This window comes from Petromyzon marinus, chromosome 19 (genome assembly GCF_048934315.1).
Source record: "Petromyzon marinus isolate PM22_M1 ecotype Great Lakes invasive population chromosome 19, UKy_Petmar_22M1.pri1.0, whole genome shotgun sequence".
NCBI classification, from domain to species: domain Eukaryota; kingdom Metazoa; phylum Chordata; class Hyperoartia; order Petromyzontiformes; family Petromyzontidae; genus Petromyzon; species Petromyzon marinus.
The window spans coordinates 3,348,350-3,375,616 of NC_133685.1; the positions used below are offsets into that span (position 1 = coordinate 3,348,350).

The 27,267-nt window shown below is 54.7% G+C and overlaps 1 protein-coding gene across 1 annotated transcript in view; it reads right to left on the reverse strand.

Moving 5' to 3' along the window:
• Window positions 1-350: 350 nt before the first annotated feature.
• NSF (N-ethylmaleimide sensitive factor, vesicle fusing ATPase) overlaps window positions 351-27,267 on the reverse strand; it is a 49,841-nt gene continuing 22,924 nt past the window's right edge. Inside the window, exons 15-21 of the mRNA XM_032956966.2 lie at window positions 22,542-22,675; window positions 20,567-20,633; window positions 19,404-19,483; window positions 8,338-8,472; window positions 7,819-7,932; window positions 6,125-6,180; window positions 351-5,065 (exon numbers count right to left, since the gene is read on the reverse strand). Of these exons, the coding sequence (XP_032812857.1) occupies window positions 5,050-5,065; window positions 6,125-6,180; window positions 7,819-7,932; window positions 8,338-8,472; window positions 19,404-19,483; window positions 20,567-20,633; window positions 22,542-22,675 (602 nt within the window). The 3' untranslated portion in view covers window positions 351-5,049. The remainder of the gene's footprint in view (window positions 5,066-6,124; window positions 6,181-7,818; window positions 7,933-8,337; window positions 8,473-19,403; window positions 19,484-20,566; window positions 20,634-22,541; window positions 22,676-27,267) is intronic.

Here is a 27,267-nt window from a genome sequence, read left to right on the forward strand (position 1 = left end):
CTTCAGTCGGCAGAGACCGTTCCAGACCACCGCGAGGACTTAAGATAGGAAGCTTCGTTCCGCTGTCCGAAGCCGCGTGGATTTCACACAGCAGCAGCTCCATACCAGATAAGAGTAGGTGTCGTGATGGATACCTATGGGTGAATGGCATCACTCAGGAATGGTGGCTGACTGTCCGTACCAGATGAGCGGAGGTGTCGTGATGGGACCCATGGGTGGATGGCATTGCTCATCTTTGCACTGCAAGATTATTTTTTGTACTTTTATTTCTGCATCACAAAATCAATATCACGTCACAGAAGACAACGCCAAACGAAAGCAGTGCTACAATCGACAACCCAGAACCATAGTTTTGTTTCTACACATAATATATATTCGTAAAGCAAACCGCCTTCATCAACAATCGGATCACAGCCAAGACGGGACCGAAAGGAGCAGCGCACGATTTGTTACCCGATAAAAGCACTGTAAGCGACGATCACAGCACGCGCCGGACTCACAAAACAAAAGCGCCACCACCACCACCACAACATTCACACCACTGTCTGTACACGTGGGGGGCACATGGGTATTAAATTAAGCCTAACAACTTACTCGGCGCCACCTGCAGCGGTGCGCAAACACACGTACGGGTGGGATGTACACTCAGGAATGACACTAAAGAGGGAAAAAAAATGAATAAAAATACATCACAAGTCAAACAAGGCCTAAACTCGACAAATCTATAACACCGTCAACAGCGCCGATTGTCGCTGGTCGCTTGGCTCCATGGGCTGTTGGGCGCTGTAACTCGGCACGGCACCTGACCCGGGAGCGAGGGGGATGACTTGGACACCTGACCCGAGAGGGGGACGAGTTGGACACGTGACCCGGGAGCGAGGGGGACGAGTTGGACACCTGACCCGGGAGCGAGGGGGACGAGTTGGACACGTGACCCGGGAGCGAGGGGGACGAGTTGGACACGTGACCCGAGAGGGGGACGAGTTGGACACCTGACCCGGGAGCGAGGGGGACGAGTTGGACACCTGACCCGGGAGTGAGGGGGACGAGTTGGACACGTGACCCGGGAGCGAGGGGGATGACTTGGACACGTGACCCGGGAGCGAGGGGGACGAGTTGGACACCTGACCCGGGAGCGAGGGGGACGAGTTGGACACGTGACCCGAGAGGGGGACGAGTTGGACACCTGACCCGGGAGCGAGGGGGACGAGTTGGACATCTGACCCGGGAGTGAGGGGGACGAGTTGGACACGTGACCCGGGAGCGAGGGGGATGACTTGGACACGTGACCCGGGAGCGAGGGGGACGAGTTGGACACCTGACCCGGGAGCGAGGGAGACGAGTTGGACACGTGACCCGGGAGTGAGGGGGACGAGTTGGACACCTGACCCGGGAGCGAGGGGGACGAGTTGGACACCTGACCCGGGAGCGAGGGGGACGAGTTGGACACGTGACTCGAGAGCGAGGGGGACGAGTTGGACACCTGACCCGGGAGCGAGGGGGACGAGTTGGACACGTGACCCGGGAGCGAGGGGGATGAGTTGGACACGTGACCCGAGAGGGGGACGAGTTGGACACGTGACCCGGGAGCGAGGGGGACGAGTTGGACACCTGACCCGGGAGTGAGGGGGACGAGTTGGACACGTGACCCCGGAGTGAGGGGGATGAGTTGGACACGTGACCCGGGAGTGAGGGGGACGAGTTGGACACGTGACCCGGGAGTGAGGGGGACGAGTTGGACACGTGACCCGGGAGCGAGGGGGACGAGTTGGACACCTGACCCGGGAGTGAGGGGGACGAGTTGGACACGTGACCCGGGAGTGAGGGGGACGAGTTGGACACGTGACCCGGGAATGAGGGGGATGAGTTGGACACCTGACCCGGGAGTGAGGGGGATGAGTTGGACACCTGTCCACGGAGCCTCGCTCCGTGCTCGCCAACGGGGGAACAGTTTCCCATGGCTGGCAAAACCCGTGGAGGTTGGGGGGGGGTTAAACAGTCTCGAGAAATGTAGAGTGACGGCCGAAGCAGCGAGCAATTTGTCTAATTTTGATTTAATGGCCACAAGGACGTCTCATCTCTCTCTATATATGTATTTATATATACTTATTTATAATCGAGTATATTAAAGCCGCTCGTTTTGGTAGTATATTTGTCGGTATGAGTCAACAAAAAACATCAACACCTAATCGGAGACTGTGATTTGTGAGAGTTGGGGTTTATGGTCTGCAGTCGATTTACCACCCATACAGCTTTGTAGCCTCTAACTGCCCTGTCCAATACAGAACCCTCGTCACATCCAGCACAGACTCTTCCATTTGGTCACATTCAATACAGAAGCCACAACCGAATCCGATAAGATAACTTTAACCCGCCCCCCCCCCCATCCAATACAGAACCCTCTACCGCTTTGTGAAGACTTTATCGGTGATGCGTGTTTGTGTAATGTAAATTTTGGCTATTGTCGACCAATCCGAAACGGAGCCCTCAATCTCGCCAAATCCCATGCAGAACCCTCACCTCGTGCACTTGGGCCTAACACATCAGATCTGCGCTGACTTGTGACGGGTTCTCGGACGTCACGTTTTGTTCAAAGACCGTGAGATATGTAAACACTGTTGCTGTCTTGCCATCGACAACCAACGCAGTCAACTAAACAAGCGAGCTTTGGCCAATTGAGTCATCAGTCACAGCGTATGTACGCTTGCTACGGAGGTACACGTAGTCCGGCGAACGTATGCAACGCACCGAAATCCTTCAAGGTGACCAGGTGAGATGCTACATATTGCACATATATATAAGCGCACGCACACACACACACACGAAGTTTTAAAAGTGGCTGGGAGTTGACATCGGCCCGTTGCTGGCGGGGTCTCCCGAAAACCGCAAAAAACTATTTCACGTCGCTCCCGTCGGGTTTCAAGCAGAGTCTGTAACTGGGCCCCGGCGTTTTGCGCACACTTTAAAAGGGCGCGAGAGAGCGACAGCGGCATCGGAACCGCGAGGAAAAGGAATGAAAGAGCATTCGCCGGCCGGTTTGATCAGCCGGGGGGGGGGGTTTTCGAAACGACGACCCACGGGCTGCTGCGCGGGAGCCCGACTGAAGGTGCGAGCGGCGCTAGGGGGACTCCCAGGGGGGGAGGGCCGCCTCAATACTGGAGGAACAAATCGAGGCGAGCGATCTGGAGCCCGTGTCGTTGTTGTTGTTTCGAGCGATCCCGGGGGACGCGGCGCGCGTCCAGGGGGCCCCCGGGGGGGGGGGGGGGGGGGTGCGAGCGGCAAGATCACGGAGAAGCGAGGAGGTCGCCGAAGCCGGGCGGTCCGCGGGTGGCGTCCTTGGGTCCCGCGGAATGCGGCGGAGCGACGAGAGCTGTGAAAAACTCAAACGACGGCTCGCGCTTCGGAACGTCGGGCGGTTTTCGGTTTTCAGAGACGAACCGCCCGCGCGCAGCCACGCACGTGAAAACGCGGCCCCCCCGTGTTGGATGCGCCAACACGGGGGCGTCGCGGGGGGTGAGACGACGCCACCTCCCATCCGGCCAATCGGGTCGCGCGCCCGTGTTGCAAACACGCCAGAGTGGACACTCAAAATCTATTCAGAGCGGAGCGACGCGGACAACCGCGTTGCGTCGAGCGACGACACCGCCGCGCAAAACCTCGCTCCGTTTACCCGCAGCGGTAACGGTCGTACACGCGCGTTGCTGTGGTGAGGATACGAGGCGTGTGCGTTTGTGCGCGTGTGCGTTTGAGGAGAGCGTGCATGACGACATGAGCTGTGACTGGGGCGCAGGCTGAGGTACCAATGCACATCCGATTAGCGCGGCTGGCTATGTACAGTGCGAAAGAAGTTCAACACACACACACACATACATACGATGCGGTGTCACGTGCGGGAGTGTCGGAGAGATGCGCACCCAGTTGCTGCCAAGGATGTACGTGGGCACGCGACAGCCACTGCACCACCCAGAGTGTCAGCCGCTACGCTACCGCTCCCCACGCATGACAGGAAGATCCTCCCACCCCCCCGCCCCCCCACCTATAGCCTTTAAATTGCTGCTAGCGAGCACCCGATAATGACCGGCATGGCACACCAAGGTGAGTGGACCAGCAGCATGCCCGACAGCATTCGTCTTCCTACGGGCAATGTTTATACACCACAGCTGGCACTCACTTGAGGCTGAAATGATCTGGGGAAGGCCCAAGGCCGGTTCAGATAAATGTCACCGATGTTAGCTCTCAGCGGAAATCGAACCTGGGTGGCCGCGTTCGCAGCGCAGCGCAATAACCACTGTGCCACCGCCCCCCATGAATTAAAAACACAAGTAGATACGTACGCACAGTCACGCAACTACCCCTATTACCCCACCCCTGGGTGTGCCTATGGCTGTGACAGCGTATGGGGGGGGGGGGAGTGGTGCGTGGGTGATTGGGATGGGTGAGTGGGGTGGGTGGGTGAGTAGGGTGGGTGGGTGAGTGGGGTGGGTGGGTGAGTGGGGTGGGTGGGTGAGTGGGGTGGGAGTGAGAGGAGTGGCTGAGAGTGGTGGGTGAGTGGGGTGGGTGGGTGAGTGGGGTGGGAGCGAGAGTGGTGGGTGAGTGGGGTGGGTGAGTGGGGGGTGAGTGGGGTGGGAGTGAGAGGAGTAGCTGAGAGTGGTGGGTGAGTGGGGTGGGAGTGAGAGTGGTGGGTGAGTGGGGTGGGTGAGTGGGGTGGGTGGGTGAGTGGGGTGGGAGTTAGAGGAGTGGCTGAGAGTGGTGAGTGAGTGGGGTGGGAGTGAGAGTGGTGGGTGAGTGGGGTGGGTGAGTGGGGTGGGAGTGAGAGGAGTGGCTGAGAGTGGTGGGTGAGTGGGGTGGGTGGGTGAGTGGGGTGGGAGTGAGAGTGGTGGGTGAGTGGGGTGGGTGAGTAGGGTGGGAGTGAGTGGGGTGGGTGAGTGGGGTGGGAGTGAGAGGAGTGGCTGAGAGTGGTGGGTGAGTGGGGTGGGTGGGTGAGTGGGGTGGGAGTGAGTGGGGTGGGTGGGCGATCGTCACGCTCGTTCCCGCGCCGTGCCTCCCATCTCACGATTCCTGCAACCTGTGGCAACAACAACAGCAGTAATGACGAGAGTGATTATTATTACTATGGTAGTAGTAATAACTGTGATTACGAGTCACAATCGATGTTTCTGGGTTAGGCCACGTGACGCACGGGAGCTCTGCCACGTTACGGCGCGACGGAAATTGCCGTTATTGTTATTATTATTGTCGTAATAATTAATGAGCTGACCAATTGTCAATGTGTTCAGTCCCTCCACCACCCGACACTGTCAAATAAATTAAACTGTGACGTGTAGAAGCATTCATCACGTTAATTATTACTGTTGCGGCTCGCTCCGCTGGGCGAGTCGATCGACAATTCTGACAACCAGATTCATCGATCAATTCCACCACAGCGTGAAGTCCTCCCCCCCCCCCCCACAGCACCTCATGCCGTGGCATTTCGTGGGAGTCGTTTGACCATACTTCACCACACCGCTATTTTTTATTTCACCAGGTACGGGTCCACTGAGCTACGTAGCTCTTTTTTAGAAACGACCTGGCCACAAGTGATAGCTCAGCTAAGTCACTTATAACATGTGGACATTTAAAGCAGCAGCACGCACGTTGTTTCTAAATGTGGAGCCGAAAAACCGGAGGTCGCAGAGAAAAAATCCACGCAACCACAGGGCGAACAAACTCCAAACAAAACAGGCGTCACGGTCAGGATCAAACTCCACGACCTCCTGCATACCAGGCGAGGGAATTAACATCCCTCCACCGGCAGAGCTGGGAGGCTACCCAGGATCGGTTCAGACGCCACTCGCCGCTGCCAACATTGGCCGTAGCTGGGAGTCGCGTCGCTTGGGTGGCTGCGTTCGTAGCACAGCAACGCGAACATGCCACCGCTCCACTGATAAGTATCGTTGTACCGCACTTCTATGCTTCCGCATCTGTGCTGCCCTCCCGACTGCAACAACCCAAGCGGACCGGGCATGGGGAAGGGTTCCTCATCCAGCAGTGGATTGACAACAAAAGGGCCCCCCCCCCCCCCCCCGTACAAAGTACATTGAGAGTTCAAGCAACGCTCATTGTTGTTAGGTGTTAACATACGTACCCTCCGTCCTCCTCCATTAGGCACAGGAACTTGCTCACGCGGAGGTGTGGCTCTGTCTGCAAGGGTACACAGAGGGAGACACAGAGAGAGACACAAAGAGACAAAGACACAGAGGGAGACAGAGAGACAAAGACACGAGGCCGGAGCAATGTCAATAGCAATGGGGCGGTGACGCGGCACGGCGGAAGCGCGTTCGCCGATTGTTGATTCGTGTTTCGAATGTGCCAGGCCGCCCTGGTTAACACCGCAGTGTGTTATATTAACCAGTTTAACACGTAGGCTTTCGCGACCAACATTATTCATAATAAAGGTTTTTTTGGTTAGATCGCGTTATTTATAAATGTGTTGCAACCCTCCACCACTCGACACGGCCAACCAGCAAAAAAGTGTCACGTTGACAAAAGACAAATAGTTCACTACTTTAGCCCACCGGTGTGTTGAAGAGTGAATCCACAACATTTACAGTTTGAGTACGACGTTTTGCTGGTAATTACATCCAGCATCATCGGGCAATTCGCCAGCGAAACGTCGTACTACTCAAACTGTAAATGTTGTGGATTCACTCTTCAACACACCGGTGGGCGGCTAAAGTAGTGAACTATTTGTCTTTTGTCAACGTGACACTTTTTTGCTGATTGGCCGTGTCGGGTGGTGGAGGGTTACGACACATTTATAAATAACGCGATCTAACCCAAAAAAACCTTTATGTTATATTAACCGTACCAATACTACTTACGGGACTCCGCTACTTACGAACATTCGCCTTGCGAACTTTTAGAGATACGAACAAACCTGTCCGTGTGTCCAGTTGCAGCTGTTCACGATGCTATTGCCTGTTACAAGTTGATGTATGAAGAGAATAAGAGAGCAACTGTGCAAACATCTCTTGGTAAGTTTTTCAAGAGAGTAGAGAGGAGAAACGAGCACCAAAGGGAATACGCATCTACATCTGCAGAACGTGAAGAACCAGTGCCATCTACATCTGCAGAACATGAAGAACCAGTGGCATCTACATCTGCAGAACGTGAAGAACCAGTGCCATCTACATCTGTAGAACATGCAGAACCAGTGCCATCTACATCTGCAGAACGTGAAGAACAAGTGCCATCAACATCTGCAGAACATGAAGAACCAGTGGCATCTACATCTGCAGAACATGAAGAACCAGTGGCATCTACGTCTGCAGAACATGAAGAACCAGTGCCATCTACATCTGCAGAACATGAAGAACCAGTGGCATCTACATTTGCAGAACATGAAGAACCAGTGGCATCTACATCTGCAGAACATGAAGAACCAGTGGCATCTACATCTACATAACATGAAGAACCAGTGCCATCTACATCTGCAGGAGATAATACAACTTTTAAAGCCGTTCCCCGTGTTTAGTGTACAGGCCGTACCACAGGTTTGGAATCGACGGGAGTCAAGTTGAACAAATCGACTTATGAATAGATCTCTAGAACGTAACTCGTTTGTAAGTAGAGGAGTCCCTGTACTACGTGCCGTCTGCTTCACAGTGGACGTTAATTGAGAAGAGCAGGTGATTGCGTACCACCGAAGATATTCAATTGGGTGCCTACGACAAAGCTGACCGTGACGCAAACACGGAAATGACAATGCAGCGGAAATGCTGCCAGAGTAGAGGTGATGATGATGATGATAACAAAGGGGGGGGGGGAAATCACACGAACCTGCATGGCCATCTCGATGAGCGTGAGAAGCTTCTTGATGCCGATCCACACCTTCTTGCCCTTCACGTACTGAGAGATCTTGGCCCTCTCCTTGTCCTCAAAGCTACTCAGTTGCTGCAGAAATTGGGTGGTGGCGGGGTGGGGGGGTGGTGGCAGGGTGGTGCAGTGGTGACATTTGTGCCTCAAAGCAAGAAGAGCATGTGTTCAATTCCCGACTCGGGCAACCTCTGTTTGTGGAGTTTGCTTGTCTCTCTCTCTCTCCCCCCGTGGTCGCATAGATTTTTCTCTGGGTCCTCCGGTTTTTCCCTCCACATTTAGAATCGACGTGCATTGTAGATTATTTGGCTGCTAAACATCTCCACGTGTTAAGCCACCTCGTTGAGCTATCATTTATGAAAGCCAGGTCGCTTCTGAAAAAGAGCTACAAAGCCCAGTGGGGCCTCACCTGGTAAAACAAAAAATAGTTTTAAGTTATAGTCTTATAGTCTGCAGGGCTATGCAATCCTGTGGTGTCCTTACTTCGAGCGCGTCCATCAGCTGCTCGCCCTTGGAGATGTTGGAGACGTGGATGGTGGTGCTGAAGGCGTCCAGCATCTCCATCTCCTGCAGCACCTCCCGGCGGCTCGACGTGCCGATGATGAGCAGCTTCCGGCCCTGCCGCAGCAATGCACGGACACCGACGAAGACAAAGACCCCCCCCCCCCCCGTAATAGCTTTAACGGACTGTTGGGGCAAGTGCTGCTCGCCGAGTAGACTTTTGAAAGTTGGTACTGTGGCACACGAGGGTGGTGGTGGGGTGGGGTCAGGACCAGACCCAGCTCCCTTTGTCTCCCCAGTGGCGATGTTAACATGTTTATACGTGACACCAGGTACACATTTGAGGCCGAGTCGACCTAGGGGAGGCCCAGGACCGATCTAGATATTTGACACTGATGTTAGCTATGACCGAGAATCAAACAGTGCGCTAACAACCACGCCATCGCTACACTCAACACCTGTAGACAACGAGACACTCATGCAAGACACTCATACAAAGACAAAGATTACCTGTGTAGCCTTAAACAGTCGGTGCAAGTGCTGTCAGTGAGGACTTATGAGGACCGGCACGGCACACATGGGGGTGATGAGGCCAGCACCACGTCTCGCCGAATTTGCACCCCCTCCCCCCCAACGCTGATGCTTAAGCCACCGCACCACACCAGGTACCCAATTGAAGCTGGGATCGGTTCAGCCATTCACCGCTGACGTTGGCTAGGAATCGAACCTGGGTTTTGCCACCTTCGAAGCAAAGTGCTCTCGCTCCACTTTAGACACCGCTCCGCAGACGCTCGTCAGCGCGCGCGCGCACACACGTGCGACTGTGGGTGCGAATACAAAACAAAAGTCTTCGTGTCTACGTTTTTACACACGGACACGCGCCCAATATTCCACACGCACACAAGGCCCATAACACGCAAGCCCACGGAGCAGCAACACACGAGCCACGGAGGCCCACGCAACCAAGCGAAGGGCGACGGGGACACCCGCTCGCGGCTGCACCTCGCACCGGATCATCCCTGCCCGAAGCTCGGACACTTTCTCGACGAATCTCTGCAGCAAATGCCAGAGTTGGGGCGCGTCACAACATCCGGATGTGCGACCGGGCGGTCGATTCGCTACTCTCATCCTGCCCGGTTAGCAGCGCGATGCCGCTGGGAGGTCCGGCAGGAGACGCAGGGTTAATTTTAACCAAGCTTTCAATTCGGGGTTATTTATTTATTTCCCCCCAGCTATTCGCTTTAATTTTTTTTTACTCCTTTTCCCAATGTCCCCCCCCCCCCCCATTCCGCTCCCCCCCCCCCACCCCCCGAGTGTTCGGTCCGCGGCGCACGAGCACAATGCCGCGCGCGGCCGAGAAATGTCCCTCGTATTTTCCAACCCCGGAGTTTAATTGATACGAAGTTTGACCCCGTCCCTAATCTGATTAAAAATAAGAGTCTTATGCGCCGCCTTTGTCTCCGGGAAGTGACCCCACCTCCCACGCAGACGCGCCCGAGCGGTCACGCTCACGCTCTTCCCAACGTCCGCGCCGGGGGCCGGAGCGACGACGGACAGCCAGACATCGCCAGCGCAGCGCCGCCGTCGGGGACGAATGGTGGAGGCTCGCAGACCCGCGGTGCCCGCCGCACGGAGCCCCCCGCGGTGATCGGCGCACGGAGCCCCCCGCGTCGTGCGAGCTACGGTAGCACCACCGAGTAGCCCCCCACACCGCCGCCCCCATCATTGTGCAAGAGCGCAGGAGGGTGGTCAACAGATCCACGCTTCTATATAAGGAACGCAACAGGTGGACTTCTCCACAAATCTGGCTGTCGCCTTATGAAGCTAGTTGTAATTACTTGCGAAAACGTCGTACTCGGATTGTAGATGTTGTGGCTTGGCTCTCCAACACATCGGTGTGCTGTACGAGTGACGAATTGGCCACGTTCTGTTGACGTGACAACCCTTACTAGTTGGCTGTGTCGGGTGGTGGCGGGTTTTAACGACACATTTATATATTTACGCGATCTAACCCAAAAACCTCTACTATGGATAGTCCCACCGAGTAGCCCCACGGGGTAGCCCCACCAGGTAGCCTCACCGAGTAGCCTCACTGAGTTTCCCCATCGGGTAGCCCCACGGGGAAGTCCCACTGAGTTGCCCCACCGGGTAGCCCCACGTGGTAGCCCCACCAAGTAGCCCCACAGGGTAGCCCCCGGGATAGCCCCACCGAGTAGCCCCACAGGGTAGCCCCCGGGATAGCCCCACCGAGTAGCCCCACAGGGTAGCCCCCGGGATAGCCCCACCGAGTAGCCCCACGGGGTAGCTCCACGGGCTAGCCCCACCGAGTAGCCCCACTGGGTAGCTCCATGGGGTAGCCCTACCGAGTAGCCCCACGGGGTAGCTCCACGGGCTAGCCCCACCAAGTAGCCCCACAGGGTAGCCCCCGGGATAGCCCCACCAAGTAGCCCCACAGGGTAGCCCCCGGGATAGCCCCACCGAGTAGCCCCACGGGGTAGCTCCACGGGCTAGCCCCACCGAGTAGCCCCACTGGGTAGCTCCACGGGGTAGCCCTACCGAGTAGCCCCACGGGGTAGCTCCATGGGGTAGCCCCACCGAGTAGCCCCACGGGGTAGCTCCACGGGCTAGCCCCACCGAGTAGCCCCACGGGGTAGCTCCACGGGCTAGCCCCACCGAGTAGCCCCACTGGGTAGCCCCACCGAGTAGCCCCACTGGGTAGCCCCATGGGGTAGCTCCACCGAGTAGCCCCATGAGGTAGCCCCACCGGGTGACCCCACTGAGTGACCCTTCCAGGTAGCCCCAAGGAGTAACCCTACCGGGTGACCCTAACTGGTGACCCTTCCAGGTAGCCCCACCAGGTAGCTGTGGAGCTGAGTGAACCGAGCGAGAGTGACGTCGTTCTGTGGGAACGCAAAGCAAATGTTGTGGGGTGGGGGGGGGGAGACCCGGAGAACGGTTGGGACACGATGGGATCACCGAAGATTTAGTTAAAACGCTCCGGCCGCTGCCGCTGCGCATTGCAGGCAGCCGCTGTGCGTTACGCGCCGCTTTATTTTAAACTAAACACAGCGCTGATGTTTGGGGGATTTTCTAGCGAAGTGGCCGTGAAGTTTTTGAGCACCGCTGCAGTTAAAAAAATTATATGCCGTTGCCGTTTAAAATTAACGGTGGCAATGGGGGAAAAAACAAAACCTTGCATCGTCACATTTTACACCACTGAAACGTTGTAAACAATTAAAAAAAAACACAAATGGTTGCCGTTTTGTAAACGCAGACGCGATTAAAGAATAAACGTTTAGCGGTTCCAGCAGCGACAAATTTTTGTGCGGTGACAAAACACAAACCTAAGCACGCCGCCGCCGCCGAATAACGCGGAGCTACGTGTACTCGTTTTCCGACAGGCTGCGGGAAAAACAAGTGTCTAAGCAGTGGAAAAACCCAAGTGCTGTGTTTCAATTATGCGTGCGCGAGCGCATGGAGGGCGTCTAACTGAGCAGCGGGTCTGAGCAGCCGTGGGATACCCGCGGTGGTGGCTGAAAGGGCCCGCGGAGAGGCCTGGGCCAGGCCACCGCTGAGTTCTCGCACTTCCACAGCTCCGGCACACACCGCCACCACCGCCACCACCACACTGCACACACCGCACACACCGCACGCACCGTGCCCCGCAGAACGTTTGCCGCGACCGCCCGCCCTCTCGGGTGAGGGGGGGCTCTCTCTCTCCGCACCAGCCTGGGACCGGCAAAATATTTTCGCAGGAAAAATCATATTTGCTGCCAAGAAAAGAGACGGAGTTACGGGGGCACTTGGCAGTGTCTCGAGTTTTCCCATTGTGCCAAAATTACAACAGGAGCATTGAAGAGTGAAAACTAATTCCGGCTTTGCATAAATCCCCCAGCGCTGGTAAAATGGTGCTTAGCACAGCAGGTACTGCGGCTCATTCAGCCGCTATTTAAAGAAATTTATTGGATATGGTGTCAATCACCAACCACACCGGCTGAAAGCAGCGGCCATCTATTCCCCCCCCTCCCCCCCCCCCCACTTTTTTGGCGTTTATGCACCCGTCGGATTACGTTGGGAAATTTTTAAAAAAAAATCAAATGTCACTCTTACAACGATGACAACAGAAAGAAGAAGAAGAAGCGGCGTGGAATGCCCAGACCGATACGCCGTCGTTGCAGTGTGGGCTTAACCGCGTTGTCGGTTTGGGCGGTGGAATTCCCACAGCAGCAAGACTTGCGCCAATTCTTTATAAATGTTATTGCGACCGTCAACCAGCGCACAACGCCTCAAGCAGCAACGGCCCACCGCGTGACTGCATTTGAACTCGCAGGTAAAAAAAACGATAACGGGACGTTGTCGTTCATCAGTTCACTGTTGGATGAACACCTCCCGATGCCGTGTTGGTCGTGGGAGTGACGTTGACCATACTTCCCCCTCTACCAAGCCCGACACTGGTTCAGTGATTGAGCTGGTAGAGGGGAAGGGCACAGTGGGGGCCAGGAGCGGTTCGGGTATCGAGGGCGACTGACGTTAGCCATGGTCGGGTATCGAACTCAGGTTACTGGGTTCGTAGCGCAGGAGTATTCTTAGCTCTTTCGGTAAAGTCACGTTGAAGTGAAGAAAAATTAAATAATTAAATAATAAAAAATATATTAAACAATAAAAATTCTCACGACGTTTCGACCATAACACAAACGGTCGTCATGAGGTGTGTCGGTTAGCATTAATGTATTTATTTTTAAACGGTGTCTTTATTTATTTATAAAAACGACAGCGCCACGCGCAGCGATTTGGCAGTTTATTTAGAAGGACTAGTCCATCTATGTTCTGAAAAGAGGAGGGGGGAGACGAAAAATTAATGTATGCTGTCTGCAAGCCACTAAGCGTGAACAATCAATTAAGACCTGAAATGGTTAATCAAATCTTTCCAATGATTGCTAAGCCAGAATCCATCTTCTCGGTTGAAATTGTCTCTGTAGGAGTAGTCACAAACTATTCCCCCACTGCTTCACCCGATTAGAAAGCTACTTGGAATGAAATTATTTGTAACTGGACTCCCCAAGCCACAGTAATGAAAGACGCGGGTAAAGAAAGTAAAGGATAAGCGGTAGCAAAGACTGCGGTCGTCAATGTCAGGTGCCCACTTACAACAGGAAAAATAACTCTCGACACAGATTAGGGCGCTGAAACGTCACATTTGGTCAACTTCGAACACGGGACGGTTAGCACAGGGGTGGAAGAGAAGCTGGATTGTTCAGAGAAATATGGATTCTAAGGAGACAGCTGTAACTCCTCTAGGTTGAATGAATGTTGAACGTCTTTTGAAACGTAGGTACCCAACCGTACTAATCGGAGGTGTGGGGGAAGGACAATCCAAAAAATAATTAATGACAAATGGGGAAAAATAACACGGAGCAAATTAAACTTGGCATCAGGCGATATGATTTGTCTTTTTGTATTGTTTGTTGTTGTAACTTGCTGACCCGCCCCGTACTGGGACATCTGTGAAAAATAACTTCACAGCTCATCGGATTCCTCCTCCAGTCTAAATAAAGATTCTAATTCCGATTCTAAAAATTTGATAATACGGCGACAGTGGGAGGGTGACGTTACCGGGACAAAGCGACGAGACGGGTGTCTTGCGCGTAGACTGGTGGCGGTAGATGGGGCGACGTCCAGAGGGGGGGAGACGGAGCAGTCGAGTAGATGGACAACATGGGAGCTAGACGGATTGCTGCGTGACGCGACCACGGGGATGGGCAGTGGCTTGGAGAGGCCCTCGTCCAGTGGTGCAGCGGTCATGGCTGATGATGATGATGTCGCCCGCCCCGCCAGCTAGGAGCAGGCCTACCAAAACCCCTCAACACGCGCGCCTGGTCTGTTGTCACTAGAATTATGCCGCCATTTAAAATAATCGCATTCACCATCTGAAAACAATGATCATCTTATGTACAATTTTATAATCGCTGTCAAGCGCCTCGGAAAAGGCGCTGTACATTGAGGGAAAAAAGTATTTGATCCCCTGCTGATTTTGTACGTTTGCCCACTGACAAAGAAATTATCAGTCTATAATTTTAATGGTAGGTTTATTTGAACAGTGAGAGACAGAATAACAACAAAAAAATCCCTTAATGACTTGGAGAAGATCTGCAAAGAGCAGTGGGACAAAATCCCTCCTGAGATGTGTGCAAACCTGGTGGCCAACTACAAGAAACGTCTGACCTCTGTGATTGCCAACAAGGGTTTTGTCACCAAGTACTAAGTCATGTTTTGTAGAGGGGTCAAATACTTATTTCCCTCATTAAAATGCAAATCAATTTATAACATTTTTGTGCGTTTTTCTGGATTTTTTTGTTGTTGTTCTGTCTCTCACTGTTCAAATAAACCTACCATTAAAATTATGGACTGATAATTTCTTTGTCAGTGGGCAAACGTACAAAATCAGCAGGAGATCAAATACTTTTTTCCCTCACTGTATGAATTTCGATCAGATAAGATACCACGCTCTGCTGGTGGGACTCACATAAGACAAAACCAGTTAAAGGTTTTTACTGCTTAAACCCAAGCGGTGGCTGTAATAATTGTTCCAGTGGGCAAATGAGGCTGATGGACTAAACTTTTATTTCATTTGTAAGTGGTGAAAAGGACTCCCTTCCCGTCTGCGTTAATAATATTGTTCATAAATGCATTTCAAGACAAGTTCCAGGATGAAGATCTTGAAACGAAAAACTGTAAGCAAATATTTTACGCGACAACAAATGGTGCCACAAATGTGTTTTTTCTTCCTGTCATTGTGATGGAAATATTAAATCATCATCCGCCATGGTTAATAGAATGTTGGATAAGCCACTGGCACCTCTCACGATAATAAATATTAGAAACATTTGATTGACTTGACAATCAAAACTATCTGCCAATCAACCGGTCGCCAAAACACCACCGCCGCAACCGTCAACAACCACCACCACCGCAGCAACAACAACGACACTCAAAGACGACCGGCAACTACCGGGCAGCCGAGCCCGCAAGGCCAGGTGGCACCGCCCGATCGCGAGCGCCGCCACCGGCGGGCGCTCGGTTCCCAGGCAGTGCGCCACCGCCACTGCCGCCACTGCCGCCACCGCCGCCACCGCCGCCACCACCGCCGCCCTCGGTCGCGCCGGGGGCCCCGCCAATGGAAACTGAGCAATAAAACCCCACGGCAAGCGGAGCAGAAAAGCCGCCGGCCTCTTTGTTGCGCACAATGAGCCGTGCGCTCGCGGGAATTATTGGGCAATGAATAACGGCGTTTTGTCCGGAGACAGCGGGAAAGGAAGGGCCGAGAGGACGCCGCGTACGCGCCGGCGGTGGCGAGGAGGAGCGGATGCTCGGCCTGCTCTAATTGGCTGTCGCCGTGCGGACGGCCGGTGCAATTAGGGGTGGCCACACACACACACGAGCGCGACGCACACAGATGAAGTGTGAGCGTCGCACGGGTCGTCCCTGCTCTTCCCTGCTCCTGCTGTAGCCCCCCACCCACTTCTCCCTGAACCCTCACGATATCCCCCCCCATCCCCACAACCCGCCACCCCCCAAACCTCCATCTCCGTCTCCCCATTCTCGGCTTTCGCCCAATCCGGAAGGTTCCCTCGCAGATCCGAAATGGCCCCGGCGCATCGAAACGTGGCACCATTTACCTCCAAAAAACAACGCAACGTCCCGATGCTGAAAGATTATGCTGCAAATTACTCAATTGGGATCGCGCGCAGCAGCAGAAGCTGCAACATCGGCTGCGTCCGTGAGACACAGCGGCGGTGGTGCCCTCCTTCGCGATCGCCAGCGCTGCGATGACAGTTCTTGCTATTTTGCTCCGACTCGTTCGCCCACCCCCTGAAAAATCACCTGCGGAATTTCTCAACTGGGATCAGACTACAGTAGCAGCAGCAGTAGCAGCAGCAACATCGCCCACAAAATGAGAAATTTGGCACGACCCTCTTGAAGAAGAGTCTCGAGACTCGGCGAGGCCTTGCTGGGTAAACAAGCGTGGCAGCAATCACGAACGTGGGTTTGATGTGTTTTGCGGTGTCAGCATGGATGCCTTGTCGGCGTGTGTGTGACGACATCAGATGTCAGGCTACATTGTAACTCCGTTTTCCCCGCATTATAAGACGCTCCGTAAAGTAAGACAAACCCCAAATCTTTGCCTGGTGTCTTATACAACTATTCTACTAATCTGGTCACACACACCTAGTGGATGATAAGAAGCACCTCAAACTTTTGCGATATAATACGGCAAAACTGCTGTAAGCGTAGCAGGTTTTGCAACGGACGGCACGTGCGTTATAACAGCGTGACTGTCAGCATGTGTGTTATCGTAGACCGTGTGACTGACAGCACAAGCGTTATAAGTGCTACAGGCTGCGACTGACAGTGTGTGCGTTATAGGCATTAAATAGTGTGAATGGCAGCATGCGCATTTATAAGAATTACAGATTTTGTCACCGATAACACGAGCAACACAGGTTGTGCATAATCCCGAGAATAAGCCATCGCTGAAGAACTGTGAAGTGTACCCAACTTCACAGAGCATGTCAAAGTGTCCATCTGGCCGTATGTAATCTGCTGGGATTAAAGTCAACGGTGTCGTAGAACTGGGCCTATGGGCTGTTAAGTTAGAGAGGACAATTACTTTTTGCCGAAAGCACTTACCAAGTCTCCCAGTGCTTCTCAGAAGCACTGTGGTTTTAAGAACACGGGGAAACGACGCAATTTATCCATGCCGATGCTTTGATGTTTTATCAAACGTGTTCACAACAGGCGTAAAGTTGCTACTTCTGTAAACGTATGGCATGCAAGGTCGGGTGAATAAACAAAAAACGATGACAAATCAACAATGGTTTTCCGTTACCGTCACTCGGAGCGCTTTTGAAAAAACTGACCTTGACAATGGAAAGCCACATCCCAGTGAGGCTAATTAAGAAAGTGATCAATCAGCGACTATCGGCTGTTACGGGATGCGGATGAGGAACGCGGTTGTGAAAAAATACATGCATGTTTGAGACATCGTATTGACCGTTAAGAGTGGACTCGAGCAGAGCGCCGTCGCCGGACGGGACGACGATAGCCAACGGCGGCAAACCAAGGAGGGAATACGCCAAAAGAAGACGTCCATCATGGGAATGGGAGTACATGCGTATGTGTGTCCGCTGAAAACTTATTTCGCGCCGTACGTAGCCAACCGTGCTAATCGGAGGTGCCGAGTGACGACATCAGCTCCGGTGTGCGGGTTGCCGGATGAATCTCGACTCGACCGCGAGAGATGGCGACGGGTCGAGGAGGCCTTCACTAAAGCGTGCTAAACCACCGCACCATGGCCGTCAACTAAATTATAAGAGCCTTTCAGAAGGCCTGAATCAAAAAGTTACAGAAAGTGGACCCTCCCCTCAGATGTGGGGGTTAAATGTTGATCCAAAAGTTTCCAAAAATTGTCGAACCCCCACACCCCGAAAAAAACCCCATTATCTTGTCGGCACACCCTACATACAAGTCAGATTTAGCTACACACATTTGGGGGGGGGGAGGAAGAAGAGGACATCAGTAGGGGCGACGAGCGAGGCGCAAAGCGCTGAGAAGCCCTCCGCAGGAGGCAGGATAAGGTAGCTGCAGGCCGCCGATATTCTAGCAGCTAAAAGTACGAACCAGACTCAACCCTGCTCGGGAGGGTGCGTCGGAGCGGGGATTAATTCCAGCTCGGCAACCTGAAAAATATCTCCGCACCCGGCTCACTTCACAAGGTATCCAAGTACACCTCTGGCGATGGCTGTGGCTGCTGCTAGTCACGCGCCACCTCCTCCAGGCCACCGGCGACCCGGACGATCATTTTTGAGAAATTAAGCCCTACGGTGGTAGTAGAGAGTAGGGGAGAATAGAGTGCAGCGAAGAGCAAGGGGAAGGGTAAGGGGGCACAGGAGGAAGGAGGGGGGTGGCTGTTGTCGGTCACAGAGGATCGCAGAGTGGGCAACAGCAGGGGGGCAGCTGGGGGGGGGGGGGGACAAGGGCAGCGAGCGTGAGTGCGAGCGAGCGAGCCACCAGCTCGGGCGGCACCGCGGTACGTCGTCACGACCGCCACGTCGCCGCCACGTTTTTCATTTTTCCCAGCACCGCGGGCGTGGGGGGGGGGTCGGGGGGGGGGGGGGCAGGCCGAGGCAGCCAGCTGAACATTTACATAATCCGGCCGCCGCCGCCGCTGCCGCCACACAAACGGCACACAAGCAAGCAGGGAAGTGACGCCCGGCAGGAGATGGGATCGGCGGCGCGCCGGAATGCCGCGCACAACAAAAAACCCCTCACAGCCCCCCCGGCGCATTCACTCGCACGGTGCCTTTATTTTACCGCACAGGGGTGGCGCGCGGAGACACCTAAATGAGGCCCGCCCCCCCCTTTCACTCCGCAGCGGCGAGCTGAGAACCGTGCGTGCGTGCCCGCCGAGCTGTCAAGGCCGAGAACTTTTCAGTCGTCCGCCCCCCCCCCCCCGGAGGCCGGTGCGCGCAAAAAAACATTGGGCGCCGCGGCGATTTGTTTTGCTTTAGTACGCGACACGCGGAACAGCCGGGCAGAGTGCACGCGGCGGCCAAAGTTAGCGGTCAGCACGAGGCTCGAGTGGTCCCCGTAGTTGTCGGGAGTCTGGCGAGCCAGGCGCACGGACGTCTGCCCGTCAACTCGCGTCCGCTCGCCCCGTGGTCGGGGAGACCCTTCGAGCGAGAAGACCTCCCCGACACCCTCACCACCACCCCCCCCCCCCGCTCGCGCCGCACGGAGCCAACGGATGGATGAATGACGGCGATCGTTTATTTTTTTTTACTTTACACGGGTGGGGGGCGGGGGGGAGTGGAAGAAAAATTAGCGCGGCAAAAGCGTGCCAAGCGAAGCTGGCGCAACTTCTCTGCCGGGGGGCTCTGCCAACTTCAACCCCCGCCGCCCTCCACCGCCTCTCTCTCCGCCAAACAAAATCCCAATGTCGACAAAGAGAGATTTCTCACCCCGCGCGATCCCCACAACGCTGTACTCACGTTGGGCGGCGTTTTCTTGAGAAGGACGAGCAGCGCCTGCAGCACCAGGTTGGAGAAGCGAGGGCCGATGGGAACGTAGTCTGCCAACGACAGCCAACCCCCGCTCGGTGTAAGCTACGCTGTTAGCGAGCGCCTATTAAGGGCGGCGAGAACCACGCCCGGCCGTCTGTGCCTCTCCAAAAGGGCCTCAGGACCGATTCAGATATTCACCACCGATTCAGATATTCACCACCGACGTCAACCGTGACCGGGAATTGAACTCAGCTTTCCGGGCTCGTAGGGCTTGTACACGTACCTACGCGCGTGTACAAGCAAAAGCATGCACGCACGAAGTTATCATCTCCCCAGATACGCAGGGCAAACCTGGGCGCCGTGAAAAGAGATTTCCACCATGGGTTGGAAGGCAGCTATGGGGAAGAGCGGCAGACAGGGTACAATTCTTTATCTGCGGAGTTTCAGATGATGCCAATTCAAGATGAAACAACTGCAAAGGCTCCTGCCCACATGACACGAGGGCACTGAGTGGTGTTTGTCAATAAGGCTGCGCCTTGCTGCTGAAGCCACTGAAGTTGAAACCAGTCGAATTATTTAAATGTTTAATAAACAAGTGGAAACATGAATCTTGTACAGGGTTCATTGGCCAATGAATTTGAAGATACTCAGTTGCCTTTTTTATGCCACGTACACTGCCGATGCGACATGTACCGGCTCATAGCCGACAGGTGGCATGTGTTACGGAGAAGGAGGTGGTGGTGCTGCTGCAGGTGGTTGGTGCTGGTGATAGTGGTAAAAGTTATTTTGGTTGTGGAGGTGCTGCTGCTGCCAGTAGTGATTGTGATTCCATGGCTAGTGGTGCTGCCGGTGCTGGTGATAGTGGTGGGGCTGCTAGTGGTGCTGGTTAAAGTGGTCCTGGTGGTGCTATTGCAGATGGTGATAAGTGGTGGTGCTGGTGATAAGTGGTGGTGCTGGTGATAGTGGTAACAATGGTACTGTTGATAATGTTGGTGGTGCCTGCTGCGATGGTGATGCTGCTGTCGCTAGTGATCGTGGTAGTGGTGCTGGTGGCGAAGTTGATGCTGCTGCTGCTGCTGGTAGTGGTGGGTGCTGCTGCCATTGCCGCTGGTGTGGACGGTGGCGGTGAAGGTGGCGGCTGCAGCCCTTACCCAGAAGCCTTTCGATGTCGTCCACCACCACGCAGCTCAGCTGCGACTTGTACGCGTCGTCAAAAGTCTGCAGGCCGCAGCAAGACAATGTCAGTTTTATTTACAGTGACAATCGCGCTTTAAAATGGGCACGAGAGAGAGAGAGAAAAAAACCCCAAAACAAAACACAAAGGAGAAGATGGGGGAAAAAACGGAAAGACACGAAGCAGGTAATCTCTTGAGAAAATGACTACGAGCCACTAATAACTCGTTTCAGCGGAATAATCTGTCTCAAAATGAGTGGCGTAATGAGTCTTGGCTCAGACCCGGCGCTTTGTGGCCAAACGCACGACCCTGGGCGCTCGCGCTCTACAAAATTACCGATGTTATCTCGCGCTGCCTCGCCATTATTAATAGTTATCTCTAACCTGGGCCAGCAAAACAAGCGTCCCGTCGCACGACGCGTGGCCCGCTGGGTGGGTGACGTGGGGGGGCCGGGGGTGGGGGGCGACGGAGGAGGAGGGGTGGGGCCGCGGGTGAGTGGCGACGCAATTTAATTTTGAAAAGCGGCCACCTCATGCGCGCGTTTCCCTGCCCACGTGGAGTTTATGGGAGAGTGGCAGTGATTGATAAACGCTTTGCAGTGGGAAGGCGAGCGAGCGGATGGGCAAGTACGCAAGTTGGTGGGTGGGTGTATAATCGGGAGCCTGGGTGAGTGCATGAGTGGGTGAGTATGTAGACACATGATTGGATGACTGCATGAATGACTGAATTTTGTGAACAGTAGGTCCACAACTAAAAGGAGTTGGTGAATGTGTGTATAATTGAGAGTGTGTGTAAATGCATAACTGACCGAGTACATGCATGTGGATGGATAAGTGGGTAGGTGAGCGTGTGAGCGAGTAGGTTGATAACCGAGACAGTTTGGTGGATGCATAAGTGAGTAGGTGGATAGGCGAGCGTGTGGTTGATTGCATGAGTGGGTGAGCATCTACGCACTCCTGTATATACGAGCGAGTTGCACGAGTGATGGCACCAGTGCAGAGGTAAGCGCATGTGCAGTTGTGTGCACGGCGGAGTCTGTAGACAAGTGGGCGAGCGAGTGAGCGAGTTGGTGCGTCAGACAGCTGGTAGGTGAGTGTATACATGAGCGAATAATTGGTCAACAGCTGAGCTAGTGAGCAGGTGACTAAAACATGTTTTACAGTGGATGAGTGAGTAGGTGGGTGATGGCGTGAATATGTAAGTGCATAAATGGGTGAGTAGGTTACTTAGCAATTGAGTGAGTGGGTAAGTGCACGGCCGAGTGCGTGAGTTAGTGAATAGGTATGTAAGTGGGTGGATGAGTGAGTGATAAGGTGAGTAGGTTGATGAGTGATAGGGTGAGTGTGTTGATGAGAGAGATGGTGAGCCGGTGCATTAGCGAGTGAATTGGTGATCAGTTAGCGAGCAAAGTGGGCAAGTAGGCATATGTACGAGTGGGTGAACAAGCGATTGAGTGACTAGGCAGGCATGTGATCAAGCAAGAGGAATAGTGAGCCCGTGAGCCGTGAGTGGGTGCGGGCATAAAAGGGGCAAGTGAGCGGTTACATAAAACATTAAGTGGTTGTGTATGTGGGAGGGTGGTGTGTGTGGGCGACTGAGTAGACATGTACACAAATGGGTGTACTGGCGAGCGAGCGGGTGGATAAGTGGCTGAGTGGGTGGGTGGGTGAGCAGTTTGGCAAGTGAAATGGCGAGTGGTGTACGATTAAGCGGGTGACCTGAGTGGCTGACAAGTAGATGAACGGGTAGGCGTCTGTACGAACGGGTGTCATTGCTAGTGGGCGGCTAAGTGGGCGAGCGAGTGGGGGTTGACAAGTCAAAGGGTGAGCAGACGCGCGAGCGGTCGACAAGGTCAGCGAACGGGCGAGCAGATAGGTTTGGGCGAGCGGTTGGATGAGCGACCGAGGGATCGGGCAGCGTGTGATGAATCGAGATCGTGCGTTCGATCCACCTTCTTGATGGCCTGGCACTTGGCGTTCTCCGAGAAGCCGATCATCTTGTCCGGGGAGCACAGCTTGATGAAAGGGAAGTTGGACTTCTCGGCAATTCGCGCCGCCAGCGCCGTCTTGCCGCTGTTGGGCGGGCCTGCCAGACGCACGCACAAACGGGAATACCGCCACGTCCGTTAATGACCGCCGGCACCACAGCTGTCGCGACGGGCTGGGCCGCGCGACGCGCACGCTCAATCGACCGACCGAACGAACGAACGAGGGGACGCACCGCAGTGAGCAACCGCGACAACGGATGTCGAGCGAGCGATGCGCGCGATGCGTGCTCGACACCGCCGTGACCGGGTCACCCGGAATGAGGCCAATCTCGACGGATCTCAAGACGCCAGGAGGCGGCGACAGGCTGGACGGCGCCAGAACGGGCGACCGCCGGGCATGATTTAGGCTGCCATAGGCTGCTGCGGGGCTGCGGCGTGGGCGGCAGATGGCAGCGCAGCAAATTTTTTAAAAATATATCATTGTTGCGCTGAATTCCACGCCTCTGGGTTTACGCTCCGTAACCTACGGCAACCGGCACTGACCGGCGTAGGGAAATACGGTCAAATAACACGTTGAACCCACAAGGCGTGGAGGCCCTCATCCAGCAGTGGAGTGACGCAGGGCTGCACGTTTAAAGACGTAAATTACGGACACGCGGAGGCACGTGTTATGCAGACACGCACACGTTTGCACATACAGTGCACACATCTGCCTTTAATAAATTATCTCGTAAGCCTCCAAAAGTCGGTATGTCTGACTCGCTCAGAAACCACAAATCTTCCTTACGGCCAAGTTGGTCGAAACATAATGAGATAGAATAACCAAAAAAACCCTAGCAATGCAGGGAACACAATCAACAACCTTCAGTCAACTTCCGCCGAACGGGAGGTCCCCCCCTCCTCCCTCCTTGTCATGTCGGTGACCCAGGTCACGCTTGCAAACGACACTCCTCTATGCTGGCCTCTTGAGCCCTCACCTGGGTTGAACGTAATAAACTTGAACTTTAAACAACTGCTGTCCTTTCCCCTCCTCGCGTCCCTTGGCACGGCAGCCTTTTCGATTCCTCCCTCGAATTAAAAAAAAAAACAACCCCACAATGCAACCCTGATCGCGCTGTTGAATCAAACGGGGACCACGGACAGCCCTATTTGCAGGAGTGACCTCGGGTATCAGTCTGCCAGTGGGGAGCGGTCGTTCCTTTTGTACAGTCCCAATTGAGTAACTCGTTCTCTCTACCAATTTTCCAAATGTGGACCACGACGCAGGCGCACAACGGCCTACTCTTTTGCGAACGACATCAAGGGGGCGGGGGGGGATCTGTAACGGCCGCTGCGCGAAGCAGACATCGTGTATTATACGGCGAGTACACACCTGCAGAAATTCACCAGGGTGGCCAGTCGGTTTCGAATTGCGCCGAACGCACTACCCGCTGGGCCGCGTCACCACTCAAGTCCAAACGTGACATGTACCGGTATGTTAATACATGCGCTAGTATGTAACAAGTGCGCCGGTACGCAACACGTCCACCGACCGGGCTTAGAGAGGACACGCGCATACCCCGTGCGTACGCAGAAACGCCGACACTGTACAACGGATACTCGATACCTGAATCGCTGCGAAGATACCGGCAGTGACATGCTAGATAAAGATCGCTTCATTAAATTATTTGTTTACGATCAATGGGCGGCTTTGTCTATATCGCCGCGTTTCAAAACCGTTCTCCGCGTTTTCTGCCGGAGGTGGTGGTGGCGGCGGTAGGGGCCAGCACGAACCCACACGCCCCACGCGCCACCTTTGTCTCCGCCAACTGGCGATGTTCGCGACCACATCGTGGCCATACCAGGTATATATTTCACACCGAGGCGAGCTATAGCTGAAGCCCAGGTTAGGATTGTAGCGAATTCCGATCGCCGGGGTCGCAGGAGCAGCGAGTGGCTACACCACCGCTTCTCGTGCACACGTTTTCCCCATGCGTGCTCTCGCTCGTTGTTGTATCGCTTGCGGTAGATTTTAAAACGCTCACGTTTATTTGTGCAACGGGTAAATGTTGGACGTTGGTGCTGACGTGCATATATGTATGGGGAGCGGTAGTGTAGCCGTTTAGCGTGCTGCACTATTAATCTGGCCACCCGGGCACGATTTCCGTTCACGGCCAACACCAGTGACGATTATCTGAACCGGTCCTCGGCATCCCCAAGGTCGACTGAGCCTCAAATGAATATCTGGTACGGTGTGTAAGCATCGCCACTGGGGGGACAAAGGCGGTCGGGCGTGGTGCTGGTCACCCACCCCCTTGTGTGCCGTGCCGGCCTTCAGAGGTGCTCGCTAATAGCACTTGCCCTAACAGTCTGTTAAGGCGATACGGGGGATCTTTGTGTTTGTCTTTTATGTGTATGCACAAACCAGAAACCAGATGCATATCGGTGCGTTTACAGTGATACAGTATATAGGTATAAGTGTGTGCATCCATCTGCCCACTTGTCCATTTATATGTCCATCAGTCCATTCGTCCATTTGTCTGTCTGCCCACCCATCCATCCGTCCATCTTTCCGTCCTTCCGTCCATCCATTTGTCTGCCCACCCATCTGTCTGTCCGTCCGTCGGCATGCCAACCCACCCGCAGACGCGCACACACGCACACACGCACGCACGTGCATGCACACGCTGAGAGTTTCAGTCGTCAGTCGGCAGCGAGACGTGAAACCGCGTGTCATCTCGCGACGGCGCACGTCGTCGCTGCGCCACCCGTCCCCGCCTGCCCGCCCGCCCACGCGCCCACCCACCCACCCACCCGTCCCACCCCGGATCGCCGGCAGCGTGGCCGCTGCGTCAGCAGGGGGGAGCGCGTTTCCACCAGGCTCGGCGCAGGGCAGATTTTCGCGTGGGAAACGCAAAAGGGCAGTGCGTCCAGAATACAACGGCGTCGCAAGATGCTTTACGGGAGAGGGAACCACAAGTTGTGTGAAACTGTGAATGAAAAGGGGGTCACAGGGAGCCGATGACAAAAGATGAGGGTGTGTTACGGGGCAGTACGAACGTCTCGCCAAGGAACTATACGTCGAACTCCTGCGCGTTCCCTCTTTTGGCCGCCCCTCCGTCGTTAAGACTCTACCACCGGCCATCATCGCTTCTAGCGACGCGTCCTGCCCAAGCAAACTTTACTTATCCCAGAAGTCCACGATCAGGTGTCCACAAACCCGCGTGCGCCCGTTACGTCGCGTCAACCCAGCGTGACGACTTAATACGAACGATCTAAAAAAAGCGAGCGCAATTCCCGTAAATCACCGTTGCCAGTTTGCTCGCGACTCCGCTCCGTCGCTAACCGACCCCCGAGGTGGTTTTTGGGTGGGGGTTTTCGGAGGCGGGAGGTGGGGGAGGGTGTCGTGTCGTGGGCGGCGAGGGGTGGAGGAAGCAGGTTGATGCCCAGGTGCATCGTTTTACACGCACGGCCCGTGTTTCGCAAGTTCCCCGTCCGTCTGTCCGTCTCGTCCGTCCGTCCGTGCAATCGTTCGTCCGCAGGCGACGCCGGTCGGATAATTAGCGCTTCGTTCCAGAGGGCGAGCGCGAGGGAACGCACACACGAGAGAGCGAACGCACACGCGCGTGAGCGAGCGACAGCCGCCGTGCAACCGCGCACCAAGCGGCGGGGTCTGGGAGCGCAGGCGAGGGCCATCAAGAGCTTCATTGTGGCCACTATCTTCACCATCAATCTACAATCTGTCAGGGCCAGCGTGCTTTGTCAGCCCTGTCACAGCAAGTAACAATTAGTTTTAATTAAATTCTATCCCGTGCTGCGGCAATAAGCGATGCTACGTATTGATAGCATCGCCGCTGTGTTGGACTTATTACGGGACGGCCGCCGCACGTGTATATATATTTTTCTTAAACAAACTGGGATTGTGACAGCCGAACGGTTGACGTCACTGCAGTCACATTTTTTCCGACGCTCTAAGTGCACTTAAGCGGTCATAAAATGAAACGCTACTGTACAGCACGACCTAGTGTGGATGTGTATACACGCAGCGTCCAAATGCACACTTATCTCAACGCGCTGCACAGGAATGGTGGGCATAGTTATTCTGTACAGGCTGTCTGGCATAGGTCTCGACGCAAAACTATGGGTCTCTACCTGAGTCTATGGGTCTCTACCTGAGTCTATGGGTCTCTACCTGAGTCTATGGTTCTCCACGTGATTCTATGGGTCTCTGTGGTGTGACCTGCGACGCGGTGGTCGAGTGGCGAAAGCGGGGATCGCAGCGACTCGGGTGCGACGAGCAGCCCCCGGCGCCAGCGAGCACGCTCGACATACCCGCCAGCAGCACACGGACGAGCCGTGCAAGGCGATTCGTATTTAGGGGTGGTATGGGGCACAGCTAGCATTCTCGTGACGCCCAGCGCGCGCGTGTGCCGTACCCGCCAGCAGCACCCTTAGCTAGTGGTAAAAGGGTGAGCGATGAGTGTCTAACGCCAGCACGTGCGAGAGCCGTACCCACGAACAGCCCTCTTAGCTAGTGGTGTAAGGCGAGCAGAGTGTCTGGCACCAGCGCGCACGAGCGAGAGCCGTATCCAGCGAGTAGTGCTCTTGGCTAGTGGTGCAAGGTGAGCGATGAGTGTCTGGGGCCAGCGTGCGTGAAAGCCATACCCAGCGAGCAGCACTCTTGATCAGCGGTATAATGTCAGCGATGAGT